Below are 16922 nucleotides of genomic sequence, written 5' to 3'. Positions count from 1 at the left end.
TGTGGCAACATTTTTGTAAACCTGTTTTCAGATGATCACATTGAGTTTTAGCTGAACCTGCTGATTTATTCATCATAATACTAATCGATTTTCAGTTTTGTATCATTCAGTTTGCGGAATAATGGCGCCACTTTGTGGTTCTCTGAAGTACGTACAAGGTGACCGGGAAGGTCGTTTTGTTTTGTCTTGGACACTACAGAATAGGGAACTTAACATGTCCCTTCCTGGTTACCGTACATGTCTGACGCGTTTTAAATTTATTTATTTATTTATTTTTTTGCATAAGTGCTTATTTTCCTCCTTTCGTTCACTTTTAATCCTTACATTTGTATACTTTAATGTGGTCTATATCGTTTTTTTTGTTTTTCATTCTAATTTACCATATATAGCTTATTTATCTCAAAACACAAGTGCAGCAAAAACTCATCCCAAACGTGCATAAAAACAGTCAAAATGTTTTATTGAAGGTAAAATCTATTAAATGCAATTTAAAAACTCATATAACATTACTAAATATGAAGTGTCTGTTATTTTATTAAATTAGGGTTTGTTTAATGGAGAGCTTGGTTAATCAGACCATTAAGAGACTTTTAACTACAACTCTTAAGTTTTATTATACAAATGTGTACATTAAATGACTACAAATTTATAAAATTGATCCGAGATAAGATAAAAATACAGACACTGGTTCATGGGTACTTCAGAAGCCTCGCTTACTGAGATCACGTGACACTGGCAGTTTGATTCTCGCTCCGAATCACTGTTTCAAAACAAATGATTCACAAAGGTCTCGAAGCTCAAGCTTCAAGCAGCGTGTTTCCAAAAGGTAAGGCACGCACAGGATTATTGAGAAACGTAATTATTTTACCATGTTGCGATTTCATGTAAATTCGTACGGAAACGTACGATTTTTAAAGAGAAAGGGAAGCATGAAGGTCCACCGCTAATCCATCAGTGGGACATAAACAGATTTTTTTTGTGGACTGAGCTCCAGGATTAGCCTACTCTATATAGCCTATATATACGTTTTATTTTACTTATCGGTATTTTACATTACTTATAAGAGTAATAATAAATTGCAACTTACACTGATCTGGCTTATCTGTTGTTTTTTCTCAGACATTGTTATTTCTGCCAGACTACTGACAAAAATGAAACAAGTATTTCGAATAATCAGGAGATATTTGGTGTAAATTAGGTGAACAAGTGTTTTAGTGTTAGAAATACTGTTTCTAATTTTAATGTTTAACGCTATTGTAACATTAAAACTGACACCAATAAACATAATGTAAATCTTCCAGATAAACTGTTGGGTGTGATGATGTTGTGAAAGGCCATGAAAAGACATAACAATGTGAGCAAATGTACTAAGGCTGTAGTATCATTAGTAAGTCATTTTCTGGAAGTTTTATATCAAACACAGCAATGAGATGTGATTTACCTGAGAATATGCGACCCCTTTAAGAATGGCACCGCGCGCACTGAGGATGCGCAGAAGAGAAAAGCGCGAAAGGCGAGTGTTCAGTCTTCACCCTCACCATTGGAAGCTGCTCATTGTATAATATTTCCAGTCTGCATGTGAGAGATGTTCCCAGACTTTATTATTAATCATTATTACCTGTCTCAGCCCGATGAAATGTGATTAATGTGCCAATTTACAGGAGATCTCAGACATCACCATAATTATTGAGGAGAAAACCGAGAACTTTTGGAGACAAAGATGCTTTTCGGTAACTCGGTTAAACATGATGGGCCTGTAATTTCTGTCAAGAGTATGAAGAAGAATTAAAACTTGTTTTAAATGCTATATCAAAATACTCTATATTTCTAACAGAAAACACATGGTACCTAATTTAAATGTAATTAAAATAATTTAGTATAAATTCAATAACTTATATTTGAATTTGCCAGATCTGGTGCCCCTCCTACAACAATTCACCAATACTGGGAATATTCCCTTCATCCTACAGGGACAAACTCCAGGTGTAGCAGCTGAAATCTGTGTTAAAAACATTAAAAATGGCGATTGTTAAAGAGGAGATTGAAGATATGAGTGATCCAGAACCATCCAGAATAAAACATGAAGATGCTGAGGAACAAACAGGTTGGTGTCCATTCTTGATTCTTCATTGTTGACTGGTGAGAAACATTAAAGCTTTAGTATTTACATAACATATTTATGACCCATAAGTTCATCTAAATGATCATAACTTTGTATATCTGTACTTCTGTCATCCACATTTTTACACTAATGACTTGTCACATCAAAGATCAGATACTTGATATTCTAGACATCACCTGATGTCTCTTGCTTTTTTGCTGTTAAAACAGTTTCAGTTGAACTGATTTTAACCATGTAATATTGTATTTTAGACATGATGGAAGTGAAACAAAGACATAAACTGAATGACGTGAAGGAGGAACATTGCGACTGCAAAACTCAAAGAGAAAATGCCAAAAAGCTGCACACTTGCTCTCAGTGTGGGAAGAGTATTTCTTGTACATCAAGTCTCAGTAATCATCTGCTCTGTCACTCTGGAGAAAAGACATTTAACGGTAATCAGTGTGGTAAAAAGTTAAATTCATTATCACAACGAAATAAACACCTGAAAGTTAATTCAGACAAGAGCCCTCACTTGTGTTCTCTCTGTGGAAAGAGTTTTTCAAGGCTGAGCAGTTGTAAACAGCACCAGAAAACACACACCGGTGTGAGAGATCATGTGTGCTTTGAGTGCGGGAAGAGCTTTACTAGAGCTGAGCATCTGAAACGGCACCAAAGAATTCATACTGGAGAAAAACCTTACCAGTGCTCATCGTGTGACAAGAGGTTCACTATGTCTACACACCTGAAAGCACATCAGCGGGTTCATACTGGAAAGAAGCCACTCCGCTGCACTCAGTGTGGGAAGAGTTTCAGGAAAGCAACAGTTTTCAAAATTCACCTGCGTGTTCATGCTGGAGAAAAGCCATTTAACTGTGATCAGTGTGGTAAAGATTTTAATTCATCATCAAATCTTAAAGAACATCTAAAAATTCATACAAACGAGAGGCCTTATGCGTGCTCTTTTTGTGGAAAGAGATTTTCACGGATGTCTCATTATAAACGACATCAGAAGGTACATAGCGGTGTGAGGGATCATGTGTGTTGTGAGTGTGGGAAGAGCTTCGTTACAGACGTCCATTTGAAACGGCACCAGAGAATTCATACTGGAGAAAGACCTTTCAAGTGCTCGTACTGTGAAAAGAGTTTCTCTCGGTTGGAGCACCTGAAATCACATGAGCGAGTTCACACTGGAGAGAAGCCGTACTACTGCCCTCCATGTGAGAAGAGCTTTAGACATTTACCAAGCCTTCTCACGCATATGAAAAAATGTAAGAAGTCGTCACAGTGAGCAACATTCATTTTCATGTCAAATACACTTATGACCAGTTACAGAAGATGCGAATATCGTTTATTATCTCCTAACAAGGCCACATTTTAAAGGGTTAGTTCACCCAAAAATGAAAATTCTGTCATTAATTACTCACCTTTGTGTCGTTCCACATCCGTAAGACCATCGTTCATCTTCAGAACAAAAATTAAGATCTTTTTGATGAAGTCTGAAAGGTTTCTGTCCCTCCATAGAGATTCAACGCAACTACCAATACAAGGTCCAGAAAGTTAGGAATGACATTATTACAGTACTCCATGTGACTCCAGTGGCTTAAACTCAATTTTATGAAGCGACACGAGTGCTTTGTTTGTGCAAAAAAAAAACATAATTTACCGCTTAATTTGTGTTCGGAAGATGAACGAAGGTCTTACGGATGTGGAGCGACACAAGGGTGGATAATTAATGACAGAATTTTTATTTTTGGGTGAACTGACCATTTAAGTTCTGGTAGATTGGATGGTAAGCAAACAATCAGTTCTTGTAATCAATAGCTCCGTTTCCATTACCCTTCAAATTGTGCAAATTGAAATTGCGAATTGAAAGTACACCTAATGTTAATTTCACAAAAACTCCCAAATATTGCAAAAAAGCTTTTACGCTCGCATGAGGTGGTTTTTCAGGCAATTCGAAATAGGAATATTTTGCAAAACTGCATTATAGAAACAGTTTTTCCGCATTTACAGGTCACGTGGCGTACGTAAGAGTCGATCATTCTTTAAAGATGGCGCGGTATGTTTGGACAGAAGACGAGACAGAGTTCTTTATTAAACTCATAAAAGACAAAAGAATTACAGGAACACTGGATTCTAAACAACAAAGAAAAGTCACAGTTTATCAAGATCTCGAAGCAGATATGAGGGAGAAACACTCAGATATACCTCATACGTGGCCGCTCCAAAGTTTAAGGGGCTTTTCTTGCCATTAACACGTCTCCTTCAATTAAAAATAATGGCTAATGCAGTGTCTGCGATATACTTAAACCTACTATCATCTGTTCTCATGATTTTTGGAATTACCACGAGAGGAAAAAATTACATTTTAGTCGCATAACATCAGTTAATGGTAAAAGCCATTATTTCGCAATAGTTTTTTAGAAAATATCACAAAAGTTTTGCGCAAATCTGTAATGGAAACCCAGCTAATGTGTTGGATGCAGGAGATATGGGCAGGAATAAAGATCTGAGCAGCTTTGACAAGGGCCAAATTGTAATGGCAAGGCGACTGGGTCAGAGTATCTCTGAAACGGAGAGACTTGTGTGTTGCTACCAGTCAGCAGTGGTGAGAATTTACCAACAGTGTCTGAGGAGGGACAAACACAAACTGGCAACAGGGTTTTGGGCGCCCAAGGCTCATTGATGCACGAGGACAATGAAGGCTAGATGTGGATGGCCATGTACGTGTGCAGCGTTTACCCGGGGAAGTGATGGCACCAGGGTGAACTGAGGGATGACGACAAGCCGGTGAAAGGAGTGTGACGCTCTGGCCAATGTTTTGCTGGGAAACCCTGGGTCTGGTCATTAATGTCGACGTCAATTTGACACGTGCCACTTTCCTAAAGATTATTGTAGACTTGGTACACCCCTTCATAACAGTGGTGGAAGTGGCCTCTTTCAGCAGGATAATGCACCCTGCACACATTGTTCAGGAATGGTTTGAGGACCATGATGAAGAGTTCAAGGTGTTGCCCTGGCCTCCAAAATCCAATTGAGCATCTATAGGATGTGCTGGACCAACAAGTTCGATCCACAGCGGCTCCTCCTCACAGGATCTGCTGCTAACATCTTTGTGGCAGAAACCACAGGACACATTCAGAGGTCTCATAGAGTCCATGCCTCGATGGGTTTGCACTGTTTTAGTAGCAGGCGGAGGATCAACAGCATATTGTACCGGTGGTTATAATGTTTTGGCTCATCGGTGTACATTAAAGTAAATTGTGTGAGATAAGGAAAATATGGAGTTACTCCCAAAAGCACAATCTTATCTAGTTTAATACTGTGAATTTGTTGAAATACTTGGAGAACTAAAAAGACTTAAGAGTTGAAGCTTCACCTAGTCAACAACTTTTACAGTGTAAATAAAGTCATTTGTATGTGTTCTGATTGTACATAAAACTATGAGGAAATACAACATCTTTTCTTGAATTATCTGTGATTGATTGAAGTGAGTTTGAACAGTAAAACTGTAATAAGATGTACAGTATTGTAAAATCAACCCAGACAGAATGATCTGGTCTTGTTTGTATCATACAAAGAGGTCAGTGTCCTGTTTTCTTATTTATTATTGACTCCTGTCGAACATTGAGGTACGGTACCTCAGGTACCAAAATAATAGAAGCTGAAAAATATTGAACAATAAACAAACTGTGAAAAACACAATTGATTGTTTTCTTTATTTTCAGATAGTTAAAAGATTTCACTAAATATTTTGCATTGACTTGTGTGTACAAATAAGATGGATTTACAGGACAAAAACAATTCTGATGCTGAGCAATCACTGGTTTATAATTTGATTTGAGATCTTTTTAATTTAAGTTAAATTACAAGACATTTATCATCTGAATCTGGAGTTTTTTTTTTTTTTTTTTACAAATCTACTCCATATTTTCACTTCATCATAAAGAAGCCTTGAAATATCAGACCAAATGTGGAGGTTTAGTACAACTTTCTCATGTACTTCCACTGGACCCACAAAGATAGGCCTGCATTTGCACAGTTGTGAGAGTGACACACTAATTATTTATTGATTTATTTATTTCAAGTTTAAAAGTGCGGTGACGCCCCTGCTATCGGGTTCTCCTACACAAAGCCTGAATAAGTTGATAAAGTAATATAAGCCAAAATAACAGGGTCAGTACGCAATTCTCTACACTCCAGTAGGTGACATTTTGACATTTTTTGAGGGAATAGATTTAGGAATCGGAGCTGCTTTATATGCTGATGATGGCACATCATGGAAAAGAAGGAATAGTATATACAACAAAAGTCTTTCAAAACAAAGGTGGAAAGATGGTCCATAACACGGGGTTTCAAGTTATCTGTTAGTAAATCAAATTGCATGTAGCCTGTTTCTCAAGAAAAAATATTCCTGAAAACATCAAACATTTTCCTGTATGGAAGTCCACGAAAGAGCATCAGTTTTTAAGTATTCGTGGTTATGGTTTGATAGCAAATACACATGGAGAATACATAAACATGATAGAGAATAAAAGCAAAAAAAGTTGTAAACATGATGGGTCATTTCAGGATGTTGATGGGGTGCAGATAAAAACAACAACTGATGAACATATAAGCTATAGAGGTATGTCAAGACCCATTATTGATTGTGGGTGTCCAATTTACAGAGCAGCAGCAATTTAATAATGGATTTAATACAGGCTTAAGCGTTAAGAATAAGCACCTTCAACATACTTCAAATAATAGCGACAGAAGAAGCAAAATCACTCTGACATATTGGAGACTAAAAAGCATCAAACTAAGACAGTATTAGAAGACTGCTGGGAGTATAAAAGTAATCAAAAAAAAAAAAAAAAAGGTTTTGGATGAACAGTAAACAAAGCTTTATCTACTAGAAGATAAATATAAATTATTTATGGCGTGGGAGCTGAACACGCAGCAGCCAGAAATATAGCATTGTGTGAACCCGAAATAATAAACTTTAATTAATTAATTTATTTTAAGGCGAAACTATCATCCAAGTGAGAAAAGGAACACTAGGTGGCGGCATTTGCCTATATATGGTGCGGAATACGCAGAAGAAGTTCCATGTGGAAAAAACAAACAAACAGGATGCGCGAGATTTAAATGCTGAAAGTTTTGTGAAGTGGTGGTTAATATTAATCGATGAGGCTGTAGCTGATCGTGTACGAGTTTCAGTGAAGGATATTTGTGGATTATTCGCTGGATATGCCGTAGTTGCCACAGGTGAGAGATGATTTCTCTTCCCCCCCGGAAGTTGCTGTTTATATTGTGTATGAAATGTGTTTATGTTGTCTGTATTAGATTTAATTTTAGTTTATATATTAATTCATACTGTTTCATCCTTATTTAAAAGGCATAGATGAGCTGTCTTCGTTTAGAGCTGTTTATATGCTAATAATATACACAACCTTACCAAAATACTCTATATTACTACTAGCGAACATGTTCACTTATTTCCGTTTAAATCAAGTAAAAAATTAAGTTACTTATTTTTGATTTTTCCAGATGGGCGTCAGTATCAGGTCACAAGCCCCTCCCACAACAATTCACCAATAAATACTGGGAACATTTACATCATCCTACAAGAGAAGGACAAACTCCAGGTGTAGCAGCTGAAATCTGTGTGACTTTTAAAGATGGAGTTTATTAAAGAGGAGATTGAAGACTTGAGTGATTCATCATCTGAGGAACAAACTGGTTAGTGTCTAATTTTCAGTCTTTGGTAGCTGTGAAATAAGCATATGGATAATAAATGATACAGAAATGCATCAATGTGTTCATAACCTTATATAAAACAGTTGTCATCCACATTTTAATCACACTAACAAGTGAATGACAGAACTAACCTTTGCCACATCAAAGATCTAATGCTGTATACTCAAACAGACCTGATCTTTTGTTCACCTAAACTTTCACATCCTTGAACTGATTCTAAATGTTTATTTTAGACCAAATGGAAGTGATGGAGCAAAGACATGAAATGGATGAAGTGGAGGAGAAACATGACTTCAAAACTCCAGGAACAAAAGCCAAAAAGCTGCACACCTGCTCACAGTGTGGGAAGAGTTTCCAAAATGAAGCACAACTTAACAAACATATAAGAGTTCACACTGGAGAGAAACCGTACACATGCACTCAGTGTGGGAAGAGTTTTACTCGTAAAGCAGGTCTCTGTTATCATCTGCACGTTCACTCTGGAGAAAAGCCATTCAGCTGTGATCAGTGTGGCAAAGACTTTATTTCACCAGCAAATCTAAAAACACACCTGAAAGTCCATTCAGATGAGAGGCCTTATGTGTGTTCTTTCTGCGATAAAAGTTTCCGTCAGTCTGGAAGCCTGAAAGTACATGAGCGTGTTCATACCGGAGAGAAGCCGCACCGCTGTACTCAGTGTGAGAAGAGTTTCAAATGCACCAAAGCTTTCAGTAATCATCTGCGTGTTCATTCTGGAGAAAAGCCATTTAGCTGTGATCAGTGCGGTAAAGATTTTATTTCAAAATCTTACCTCAAAAAACACCTAGCTTTTCATACAGGTGTTAAACCACACTCGTGTTTTCTCTGTGGAAAGAGTTTTTCAAGGCTGGATCATTTCAAACTGCACCAGAAAACACACACTGACCAGAAGGATCATGAATGTGGTGAATGTGGGAGGACCTTTCTTACCGCTAGATACCTGCAAGTTCACCAGAGAATCCATACTGGAGAAAGACCTTACAAGTGCTCGTATTGTGACAAGAGTTTCAGCGCTTCAGGATACGTGAAAGTACATGAGCGAGTTCATACCGGAGTGAAGCCGTTCCACTGCCCTCCGTGTGGGAAGAGCTTTGGGCAGTTAAGGAATCTAGTGTCTCATATTAAAAAGCATCGTTGTGCGTCACAGTGACCAAATGACTTCAGGTCCGATATTCAAAGTAAATGTGTAGTTTAGAGTTGCTGTGAAATGTATAGAAGTTTGATTCTGTCATGGAATAAAACAGTTTAAAAGAAAAAAATTAACTTTTATATATAGTCAAGTCAAGTATAATAAAGTCACAATTCTGAAGTTTTTTTTGTTCTAGCTATTATGAGTTTATATCTCACAATTCTGACTTTTTTTTTCTCAGAATTGTGAGATTGTGTTATAATGCGAGGGGGAAAAAAGTAAATTCTGACTTTATAACACACAATTTTTGTTTTTATATCATGAAAATCTGAGAAAAAAGTCAGAATTGTGAGATTAAAAACCTTTTTTTTTTTTTTTTAATTTTTTTTTTTATTCAGTGTCGGAAACAAGCTTGCATAGAAATGTCAGACAATTTATGGAGGTATTTTTTTATTATATATATATATATATATATATATATATATATATATATATATATATATATATATATATATATATATATATAATTTATTTATTTTTTTTTTTTTTAAGAAATGTTTGGGGAACTGCAAAAGTATTGAATCACTTTAATCTTTTATTTTGTGCTGAATGCCTGAAACAAATATATAACAAAAACAGTCATTAGTCAGTATGAAACGATGCCCTCAGTTTTTTAACTTAATTTTTTTTTTAACTGTTTTTAACTGTCTTTCCGTGAAAACTGTTTTCATATACATTTCTCTGCAACATCAAAGCTGTCTATAGGCTCTGTATGACAAAAATAAAATGACTATTTCATTGACAACATCTCTGTAGATTTTTTTTTTTTCTTGCTACCATATTTTTTTCTGTAATATAACTTGTGAATTTATCTGAAACATGCTGGGATTTATATAATGCAATTAAAAGGTTGGTTTACTAAAAAATGAAATTTCTGTAATTAAATACCCTTGTCGTTCCACAACCGTAAGACCTTCGTTCATCTTCAGAACACAAATTAAGATATTTTTGGTGAAATCTAAGAGTTTTTTTTTTATCCTCCATAGAAAGCAATGAAATTACCACATTCAAGGTCCAGAAAAGTAGTAAAAACATGGTTAAAATAGTCAACGTGACTGCAGTGGTTCGACCTTATATTAAGTAACAAGAATACTTTTTGTGCGCAAAAACAAAACAAAAATAAAATCTTTATTCAACAAATCCGTCTCTTCCCATACACAGTTGAAGCAGTGAATTAAGTTCAGCACTTCCGTGTTTACGTCCGACGCCGGCTCGGTATTTGCCGGCTCTTGCGTCAGCATCACACGCATGCCTCACGCTGCTCACATGAACAGCGTTGGCCAATACTGAGCCGCCGTTCTAACGTAGAAACTGGAAGTGCTGCAACGAAAACGGCATAGGAGAATGACTGGGGAGAGACAAATTTGTTGAATAAAGTTACTTTTGTTTTGTTTTTGCACACAAGAAGTATTCTCGTCGCTTCATAACATTAAGGTTGAACCACTGTAGTCACATGGACTATTTAACTACTTTTCTGGACCTTAAATGTGGTAATTTTGTTGCTTTCTACTTCATCAAAAATATCTTAATTTGTGTTCTGAAGATGAACGAAGGTCTTACGGGTGTGGAACGACATGAGGGTGAGTAATTAATGACAGAAGTTTCATTTTTGGGTGAACTAACCCTTTAACTTAAAGCAAGCAAAGCCCCCCACACAACATATCAGTTTCTTGTGGGCTCTCTTTGCATCCAAAAAATCCTCCAATGGAATTTTTATGGCGGTCCAGGCCTAAACTTTAGAGATTAGTCTTAGGATGGGTGAAGGGCAGAAAACTGCTTGTGGACCAATGAGAAGTCCTGCGTTTGGTTCTAGAGGTCGTCTTCTTGCGGTGTCTGGCAGTCGTCCTTATTTGATGGAAGTGGACATTTGTTTGTGCTTGTCAAACCAGATCCAATCAAAATGTAGTAAACCAGTCAGAGAGGGGCCGTGCCATAAAACTGGGCCCTGGAATGTGCTGTTCAATACACAAGTGAAATACAAAGCCATGTTTACAATAGAAATAATTTGCCAAACAAAAATGTTACATCGAGAATATGGAACGTTTGAGAGAATGAGAGGATACGTAAGCCCATAAATTATGTTGGCTTTGTATTGTGTGGAGCTGCTCACCTGATTTTCCACGATTTTAGCAATTCAGTGAATTATTCTGGGCTACACATGAAACCTCTTCTGTATCGTCCTAAATCCTCACTCATGTTGTGTGTGTATGGTTTGTTTTTATTGTTTTAATGCAAGGCAATTAAAGGCCTTGAAAGTGGTAGTTGCATAGGCTGTCAGTGGAGGAACAGAAAGAAGATTTCATCAAAAATATCTTCATTTGTGTTCCGAAGATGAACAAAAGTCTTACTGGTGTGGAACGACATGAGGGTGAGTAATTAATGACAGAAATTTTCATTTTTGGGTGAACTAACCATTTAACTACATGTGCTTTGACTACATGTGAAATTTGTCACAATAGGAATCTGCTATTTTTTTTTTTTTTTTAATGTGAGCATGGTTATCTGCGAGTATTATTATTAATAAATACTCCTTGTTAAACCAGTTTGAGTGTCCACAGTGTAGAATGTCATAGTTTAGGAACATGTCTTTATTTAAGAATGTATTATACATAAAAAATATTAATTGTACTGTATTAATTTGAGGGAATTTTCCTTATTTATTTATTTACAGGTCTTTACCTGTATTTTGAATTTTGAACTTTATTGCGTCGATAGCGTTAACGGAAATGTCCGTAAAATTACTGGATAATGGCCGGGTAATAAGCTGCCAGTACTTTTTCTGTTATTTTACGTATTTATTTATTTTATTTAGTGGCTTTACATCAAAATGTTTTAGCATACAAAAATTCCAATTAGTTGTTTTATATTACTACATACAAGCTACAATATACCCCCGAGGACAGTAATCTGACGTCATGACGCTATCAACGTGCTACGTGTGACGCACCACGAGACGGCGCTGTTGTATTACACATTTTGTTTGTGCGCGTTCGCAGCCGTTTGAGGTGCCAGTTCGACGTTCATACATTTTATTTTAATTCCAGTACAGAAAACATTTGACAGCCATGTGAAAGAGTAATAAAAATGAGACTACTCATTTCTTAAAACCATTTTATTGACCCATGTACAGAAAGTGCAGCAGCGACCACAAAAAAGTCGGTAAGATAATACAAATACACATAATTCATTCATTCGCACTTTATAATGAGTGAACATTCATTTACAAAACCACTCGCACACAAAACGCACCGCCATGTTACACAGAGTAGCTGTATAGTACTAAGACAACATTTAAAGGGGGCACGCACGGATTTATAAAAATGTACAAGACTCATGATGACAACTTTTTCACCGCCAGTTATTACAGCTAAATTTCAGGGTGAAGGATGAAAATTTCACATCAAATGAGATGAACTGAAGAGGCCTCAAAAAAGAAACTTGTTCTACTGTCTCATACCTTCTGTTATTGTCCTCCAGCGGTAGAGACAGAGAGCATAAAGGGATCAGACTGGATGCAGGACTTTTATTAGTTTGTCATCTCACACCAAAACAGTTTCACAAAGGATCAGAGCCGCTTCGAACCAGCGAGGAGTCTTTTCAGAGCATGTTTGTGTGTGTTTGCATGTAAACTCGCTCGTATTGCAGGTCACTACGATGCTACAGGTAGAGCGTTGTGTTTTGAGAGTGTTTTCAGCAGTGTAATGATGCTTTTCCCCATTGCATCCTGGTTTGATGATGTATGAAAGACGTGGTAGCTTCCTCTTCATCACTGTCTGATTCGGTACTTGAGATATCACATTCCTCTTCCTCATCTTCTTCCTCCTCAGTTACTTCTTCTGCTGACTGAAGCTCCTGAAAGGTCTAGAATTAACCAACGTAATCTGCTGTGATAAACAGATTTATTCAGATTCTTTCCATTCATCTGGTTACTCTCATTCAGAGTGCATTGTTTGAAATGAAAAAGAAACAAAAGATCTGAAATGAATCGTCTTCATTTAATCACATTAAGAGTTTTGGAAACCTCGTGACTTTCCTTCTTCCGTGGAACACAAAAGGAGATATTTATAGCTATATGTCAAAGCTGCTCTTTTCCAAACAATGAACTTGAATGGTGACTACGGCTGTTGAGCTGGACTTTTAGTAAATAACAAATCAATATCAGTCTGTTCCACACATAAAGTTGTCTACAACTTCAAAAGACTTGGAATAAAGCGTATGAGTCATATGGACTACTTTCATAGTGTTTTTATGGTGTTTTTTTGTTGGTTTTGACAGCCCTAGTCCTCATCCACGTTCATTTTAACAAAAAAAGCATCATGAACATGCTTCAAAATTTGGTTACTGAACACTTAAACATTATTTTTTCTCAGTTGTAATAATATTGAGTTGGTTTCTAACCATTACAACACTTGTCACTATGTTTTCTTGATTTATTTTCACAGGATTTTGTGTTGATGATGAGCCAAGGAAATTCATTGCAGTTGTGAACATTCAGGAAGAAAGTAAGTCAAATGGGTTTGGGCCGACATAAATGTGAAAAGTAAGACAAAAATTAATTTTGACTTGTTCCTCCTTAAAGCACAAATTGAGGCTACAATGAGGCAATTACCATGGAAAAAATGGGGACAATTTTTGAAGTTTTAAAAGCAGAAATGTAAAGCTTATAATTTTATAAAAACACATGGTAATTTATCTTAAACAGTTTTTTACAGTTACTTTAGCAGTTATTTTAGGGTATATGGAGTTCTGTTGTCAAGACAATGTTGTAAATTACACAAAAGATTTGTAAGCAACTTTTCTCTTTTTTTAAATCATGTTATATGTTTTACATCATATGGCTACTGAAACTCTGAGTGTTTTAATGTTTCAGATTGGCCATATTCCTTTCTTTTGAAAGTGCCTCACTGTAACCCAGATTTTGTTTTGGTATGATAGATGGTAAGGGTAACCATAATTTTGTCCTTTTGTGTTGGTCCTGGAATAACACTGCTCCCAAACAATCATAGCCCTGGTTCACAATCCATTTTTTAAACATTAAAGGGTTAGTTCACCCAAAAAATTAAAATCATGTAATTTATTACTCACCTTCATGTCGACACAAAATAAAGGTCTTTTTAATGAAATCTGAGAGATTTCTGTCCCTCCATTGACAGCTACACAACTTAAACTTTGATGTTTCAAAGTCCATAAAGAGATTGTAAAAGTAATCTATATGAATTGAGAGGTATAGTCCAAAATCTTCTGAAGAGAAACAATCGCTTTATATGATGAACAGATTCAATTTAGACTTTTATTAACATATAAACATTCATCAACACACACATCAGTTGTGGTAAACTGAAGCTCAAGCATGTTTGCTTGACGTGCAAGAACCAATGTGGTTCATTCTTGTGTAAAGCAGCACGTTTGAGCTTCTGCAAGAACCAATGAGGTTCATTCTTGTGTTATGCAGCACATTTGAGCTTCTGCAAGAACCAATGAGGTTCATTCTGATGTTACGCAGCACTTTTGAGCTTCCGCAAAGGAACCAATGAGGTTCATTCTAGTGTTACGCAGCACGTTTGAGCTTCCACAAGAACCAATGAGGTTCATTCTCGTGTTACGCAGCACTTTTGAGCTTCCGCAAGAACCAATGAGGTTCATTCTCGTGTTACGCAGCACATACGAGTTTCCAGAAGAGGTTTGTTCTCGCACATCAAGTAGGTTCGGTTGAGCTTCTGTTTATATGTTTGCTGTTTATATGTGAACAAATGCCTAAATTAAATCTGTTCATCATATAAAGCGATCAAGTCTCTTCAAAAAATTTAGACTAAACTGTTCAATTCATATGGATTAGATTTACAATGAACTTTTTGAAGCGTCAAAATATCAGTTGGTAGCAGTCTATGGAGGGACAGAAATCTCTCAGATTTCATCAAAAAGATCTTCATTTGTGTTCCAAAGATGAACGAAAGTCTTACAGGTGTGGAACGACATGAGGGTGAGTAATTAATGACAGAATTTTCATTTTTGGGTGAACTAACTCTTTAACTACTTCTAAAAACAGAGAGGGAATGGTTAGGTTGGTAAGAATGTTATTTAAGCACTAACACTCAAATCTGTCATATAGTAATGTTCCAGTTTGTTCCAATCCAGGACCAACAGGGAAATTGATTGAGAAAAATGTCCAACTTCATGGCAAAATCATGGTCATCAGTTAGGATACTTGTTTGCTGATCTTGCACATAACTTTAGTACTTTAGTTTCTTATAAACTACAGTGTTCAGAGCAGTTGTTCAGCTCTAGCTCATTGTGTTACTTTGCTGTGCACTCCTGTCAGCTGTAAAAACAAGTTTTTAGTTTTCATGGAGACTCGTGCATGCTGTGACAGTTTGACAGGCATCAACATTTTGGCAGCTTCTTTACATTATTATATCTTGTGTTGGTTGTAGACGGTTTGTCTTACCTCCAGTGGGTTGACAGTGATGGAGAGAGAGGAGCCGTCACAGTCCGCTTGTTTCTCTGGCAGTGTGTGCGTGTGTATGTTGTCTTTGTTTTGTGGTTGGTTGAGGCGGTAAACACCCAGAAGCACCACCAGCAGGGCGGCGATACACACCACAATGACTGCAGTAGCAATGGCAGGTACAGCTGGAAAGTCAGTAAATGCATCTGAATCTTAGACCCTGTAGACTTTAGAGTAGATGTCATATTGCCATGTTTGTTAATCAGTTGTAATGATGATTCAGGTTCTTGTATCAATTCTTACACCTGGTATTAAGATGCGTTTTAGTCGATTGGATCACAAGTAGACGAGGGAGACACATTCCCGTTTACACCAGGTGTTTTAATCTGTCTCTTTTGTCCACTTTCAACCACTTCTGTCCTGATTTCTTCAAGGGCAGGTATGTATGTATGGGCAGGTAAATGTATGAGCTTTTTTAGATCTTTCGATCTAATGGATGAAATAAGCTCGCGCAATTTACATATGAACGCTAACACTAAAGGAGATGACGAAAAAACATACAGAGAGCAGCAGCTTTCGTTTCTGCTCTGACAGCCACAAGACCAGCCAAATGCTGTGAGTGCGTGTTAGAAATCAGGAATGTTGAGAGATTGTACATTGTGTTGGGTACGTTTTTTGTCTCCAAACCAAACTTGGGTCTTCAGCCAACAGTTTAAATCCCTTCTGGCTAGCGCACTTCCCATAATGTTTACGCATTAGGTCAGTAGGCGGAGAGTAGGCGGACTTTAGTGGCTGTTCGAACATATGAAAGCAATGCAGTCGAATGCGTTTTCAACTACCTCTGGAAGTGGTCGAAAGTGGACAAGCTCAAAACGTTTTAGACCCCGTTTACACCTGTATTTTTAGCGTCATCCACTTGTGATCCGATCAACCAAAATGCATCTTAATACCAGGTTTAAACAGGGCCTTAATGATTTCATTAATGGTTCTTTTCATGATAATATTTACCTTATTATATCAATATGAACACAATTACAGACACTCACCTAAGTTGTAGTAGTTGTTAGATTCTATAATTGCAGGATGAATAATTTGAACGTATTTGGGTGGGGCCATTGCATGATTGACATGTTCCACAGCTTCCTCACTGTGAAGGATGTTGACCTTGGATAGTGATAGAGAGCAACTTTAGGTCATAGATCAGAGCCGTGGCTTAGTTATTGTGGATGTTTGATTCTCACCTGTAATGTATACTGATCGCTGGTGTAACGTCCATTGAGCTCAGAACAGGTGAGTCTGAAGGTGCGGACAGAATCGACAGCCTGGCGGTTCTGATAACGCACCTGTCTGATCACCTCTGTGTAGTGAGAAATAGAGTCCACACCTAAAACAGATATAATATAAGGACTTTGTATTGGGAAAAACAA

General features: G+C 36.9%; 3 protein-coding genes and 1 long non-coding RNA gene across 11 annotated transcripts in view; 3 read left to right on the top strand and 1 right to left on the bottom strand.

Moving 5' to 3' along the window:
* The first annotated feature begins 75 nt into the window (after positions 1 to 75).
* LOC127495495 (zinc finger protein 501-like) lies at positions 76 to 5809 on the top strand. Of its 3 annotated transcripts, XM_051862413.1 has the most exons (4): positions 835 to 1578; positions 1662 to 1730; positions 1971 to 2104; positions 2374 to 5809. In XM_051862413.1, exons 3-4 carry the CDS (start codon positions 2020 to 2022, stop codon positions 3390 to 3392), a joined length of 1104 nt encoding a protein of 367 aa, XP_051718373.1. In that variant the 5' UTR covers positions 835 to 1578; positions 1662 to 1730; positions 1971 to 2019; the 3' UTR covers positions 3393 to 5809. The 3 variants fall into 3 exon arrangements, with proteins under 3 accessions (XP_051718371.1, XP_051718372.1, XP_051718373.1); XM_051862411.1 differs by lacking the exons at positions 835 to 1578; positions 1662 to 1730 and adding an exon at positions 76 to 826; XM_051862412.1 differs by lacking the exons at positions 835 to 1578; positions 1662 to 1730 and adding an exon at positions 76 to 826 and having other exon boundaries at positions 1912 to 2104.
* A 961-nt stretch (positions 5810 to 6770) lies between these two features.
* LOC127495414 (zinc finger protein 239-like) lies at positions 6771 to 9798 on the top strand. Of its 2 annotated transcripts, none has more exons than XM_051862243.1 (3): positions 6771 to 7354; positions 7648 to 7828; positions 8080 to 9798. In XM_051862243.1, the coding sequence occupies exons 2-3, from the start codon at positions 7768 to 7770 to the stop codon at positions 9012 to 9014; spliced, it is 996 nt and encodes a 331-aa protein (XP_051718203.1). In that variant the 5' UTR covers positions 6771 to 7354; positions 7648 to 7767; the 3' UTR covers positions 9015 to 9798. The 2 variants fall into 2 exon arrangements, with proteins under 2 accessions (XP_051718203.1, XP_051718202.1); XM_051862242.1 differs by having other exon boundaries at positions 6772 to 7354; positions 7637 to 7828.
* Positions 9799 to 12064: 2266 nt separating this feature from the next.
* LOC127496214 (uncharacterized) overlaps positions 12065 to 16922 on the top strand; it is a 77330-nt gene continuing 72472 nt past the window's right edge. The window contains exons 1-2 of the long non-coding RNA XR_007925266.1: positions 12065 to 12212; positions 13496 to 13555. This is a non-coding gene — a long non-coding RNA (uncharacterized LOC127496214). The remainder of the gene's footprint in view (positions 12213 to 13495; positions 13556 to 16922) is intronic.
* Positions 12207 to 16922, bottom strand: part of clstn2b (calsyntenin 2b) — a 72953-nt gene continuing 68237 nt past the window's right edge. For 2 of the 5 annotated variants that reach the window (XM_051863944.1, XM_051863940.1), the window contains 4 exons: positions 16737 to 16879; positions 16542 to 16659; positions 15499 to 15680; positions 12207 to 12914 (listed from right to left, as the gene is read on the bottom strand). In XM_051863944.1, the coding sequence (XP_051719904.1) occupies positions 12744 to 12914; positions 15499 to 15680; positions 16542 to 16659; positions 16737 to 16879 (614 nt within the window). In that variant the 3' untranslated portion in view covers positions 12207 to 12743. Of the gene's footprint in view, positions 12938 to 15498; positions 15681 to 16541; positions 16660 to 16736; positions 16880 to 16922 lie in introns of all 5 variants that reach the window. The other 3 variants (XM_051863942.1, XM_051863941.1, XM_051863943.1) reach the window with 3 other exon arrangements.

This window comes from Ctenopharyngodon idella, chromosome 15, assembly GCF_019924925.1.
Source record: "Ctenopharyngodon idella isolate HZGC_01 chromosome 15, HZGC01, whole genome shotgun sequence".
Taxonomy (NCBI): domain Eukaryota; kingdom Metazoa; phylum Chordata; class Actinopteri; order Cypriniformes; family Xenocyprididae; genus Ctenopharyngodon; species Ctenopharyngodon idella.
This window is presented reverse-complemented; position numbering and strand designations above follow the sequence as displayed.

Bases quoted from the DNA above. Each gene is read 5' to 3' on its own strand.
- LOC127495495 (XM_051862411.1), top strand. From the start codon at position 2,020: ATGGCGATTGTTAAAGAGGAGATTGAAGATATGAGTGATCCAGAACCA. The intron at 2,105-2,373 runs GTTGGTGTCCAT...ATTGTATTTTAG, and splicing joins AGATGCTGAGGAACAAACAG to ACATGATGGAAGTGAAACAA.
- LOC127495414 (XM_051862243.1), top strand. From the start codon at position 7,768: ATGGAGTTTATTAAAGAGGAGATTGAAGACTTGAGTGATTCATCATCT. The intron at 7,829-8,079 runs GTTAGTGTCTAA...TGTTTATTTTAG, and splicing joins ATCATCTGAGGAACAAACTG to ACCAAATGGAAGTGATGGAG.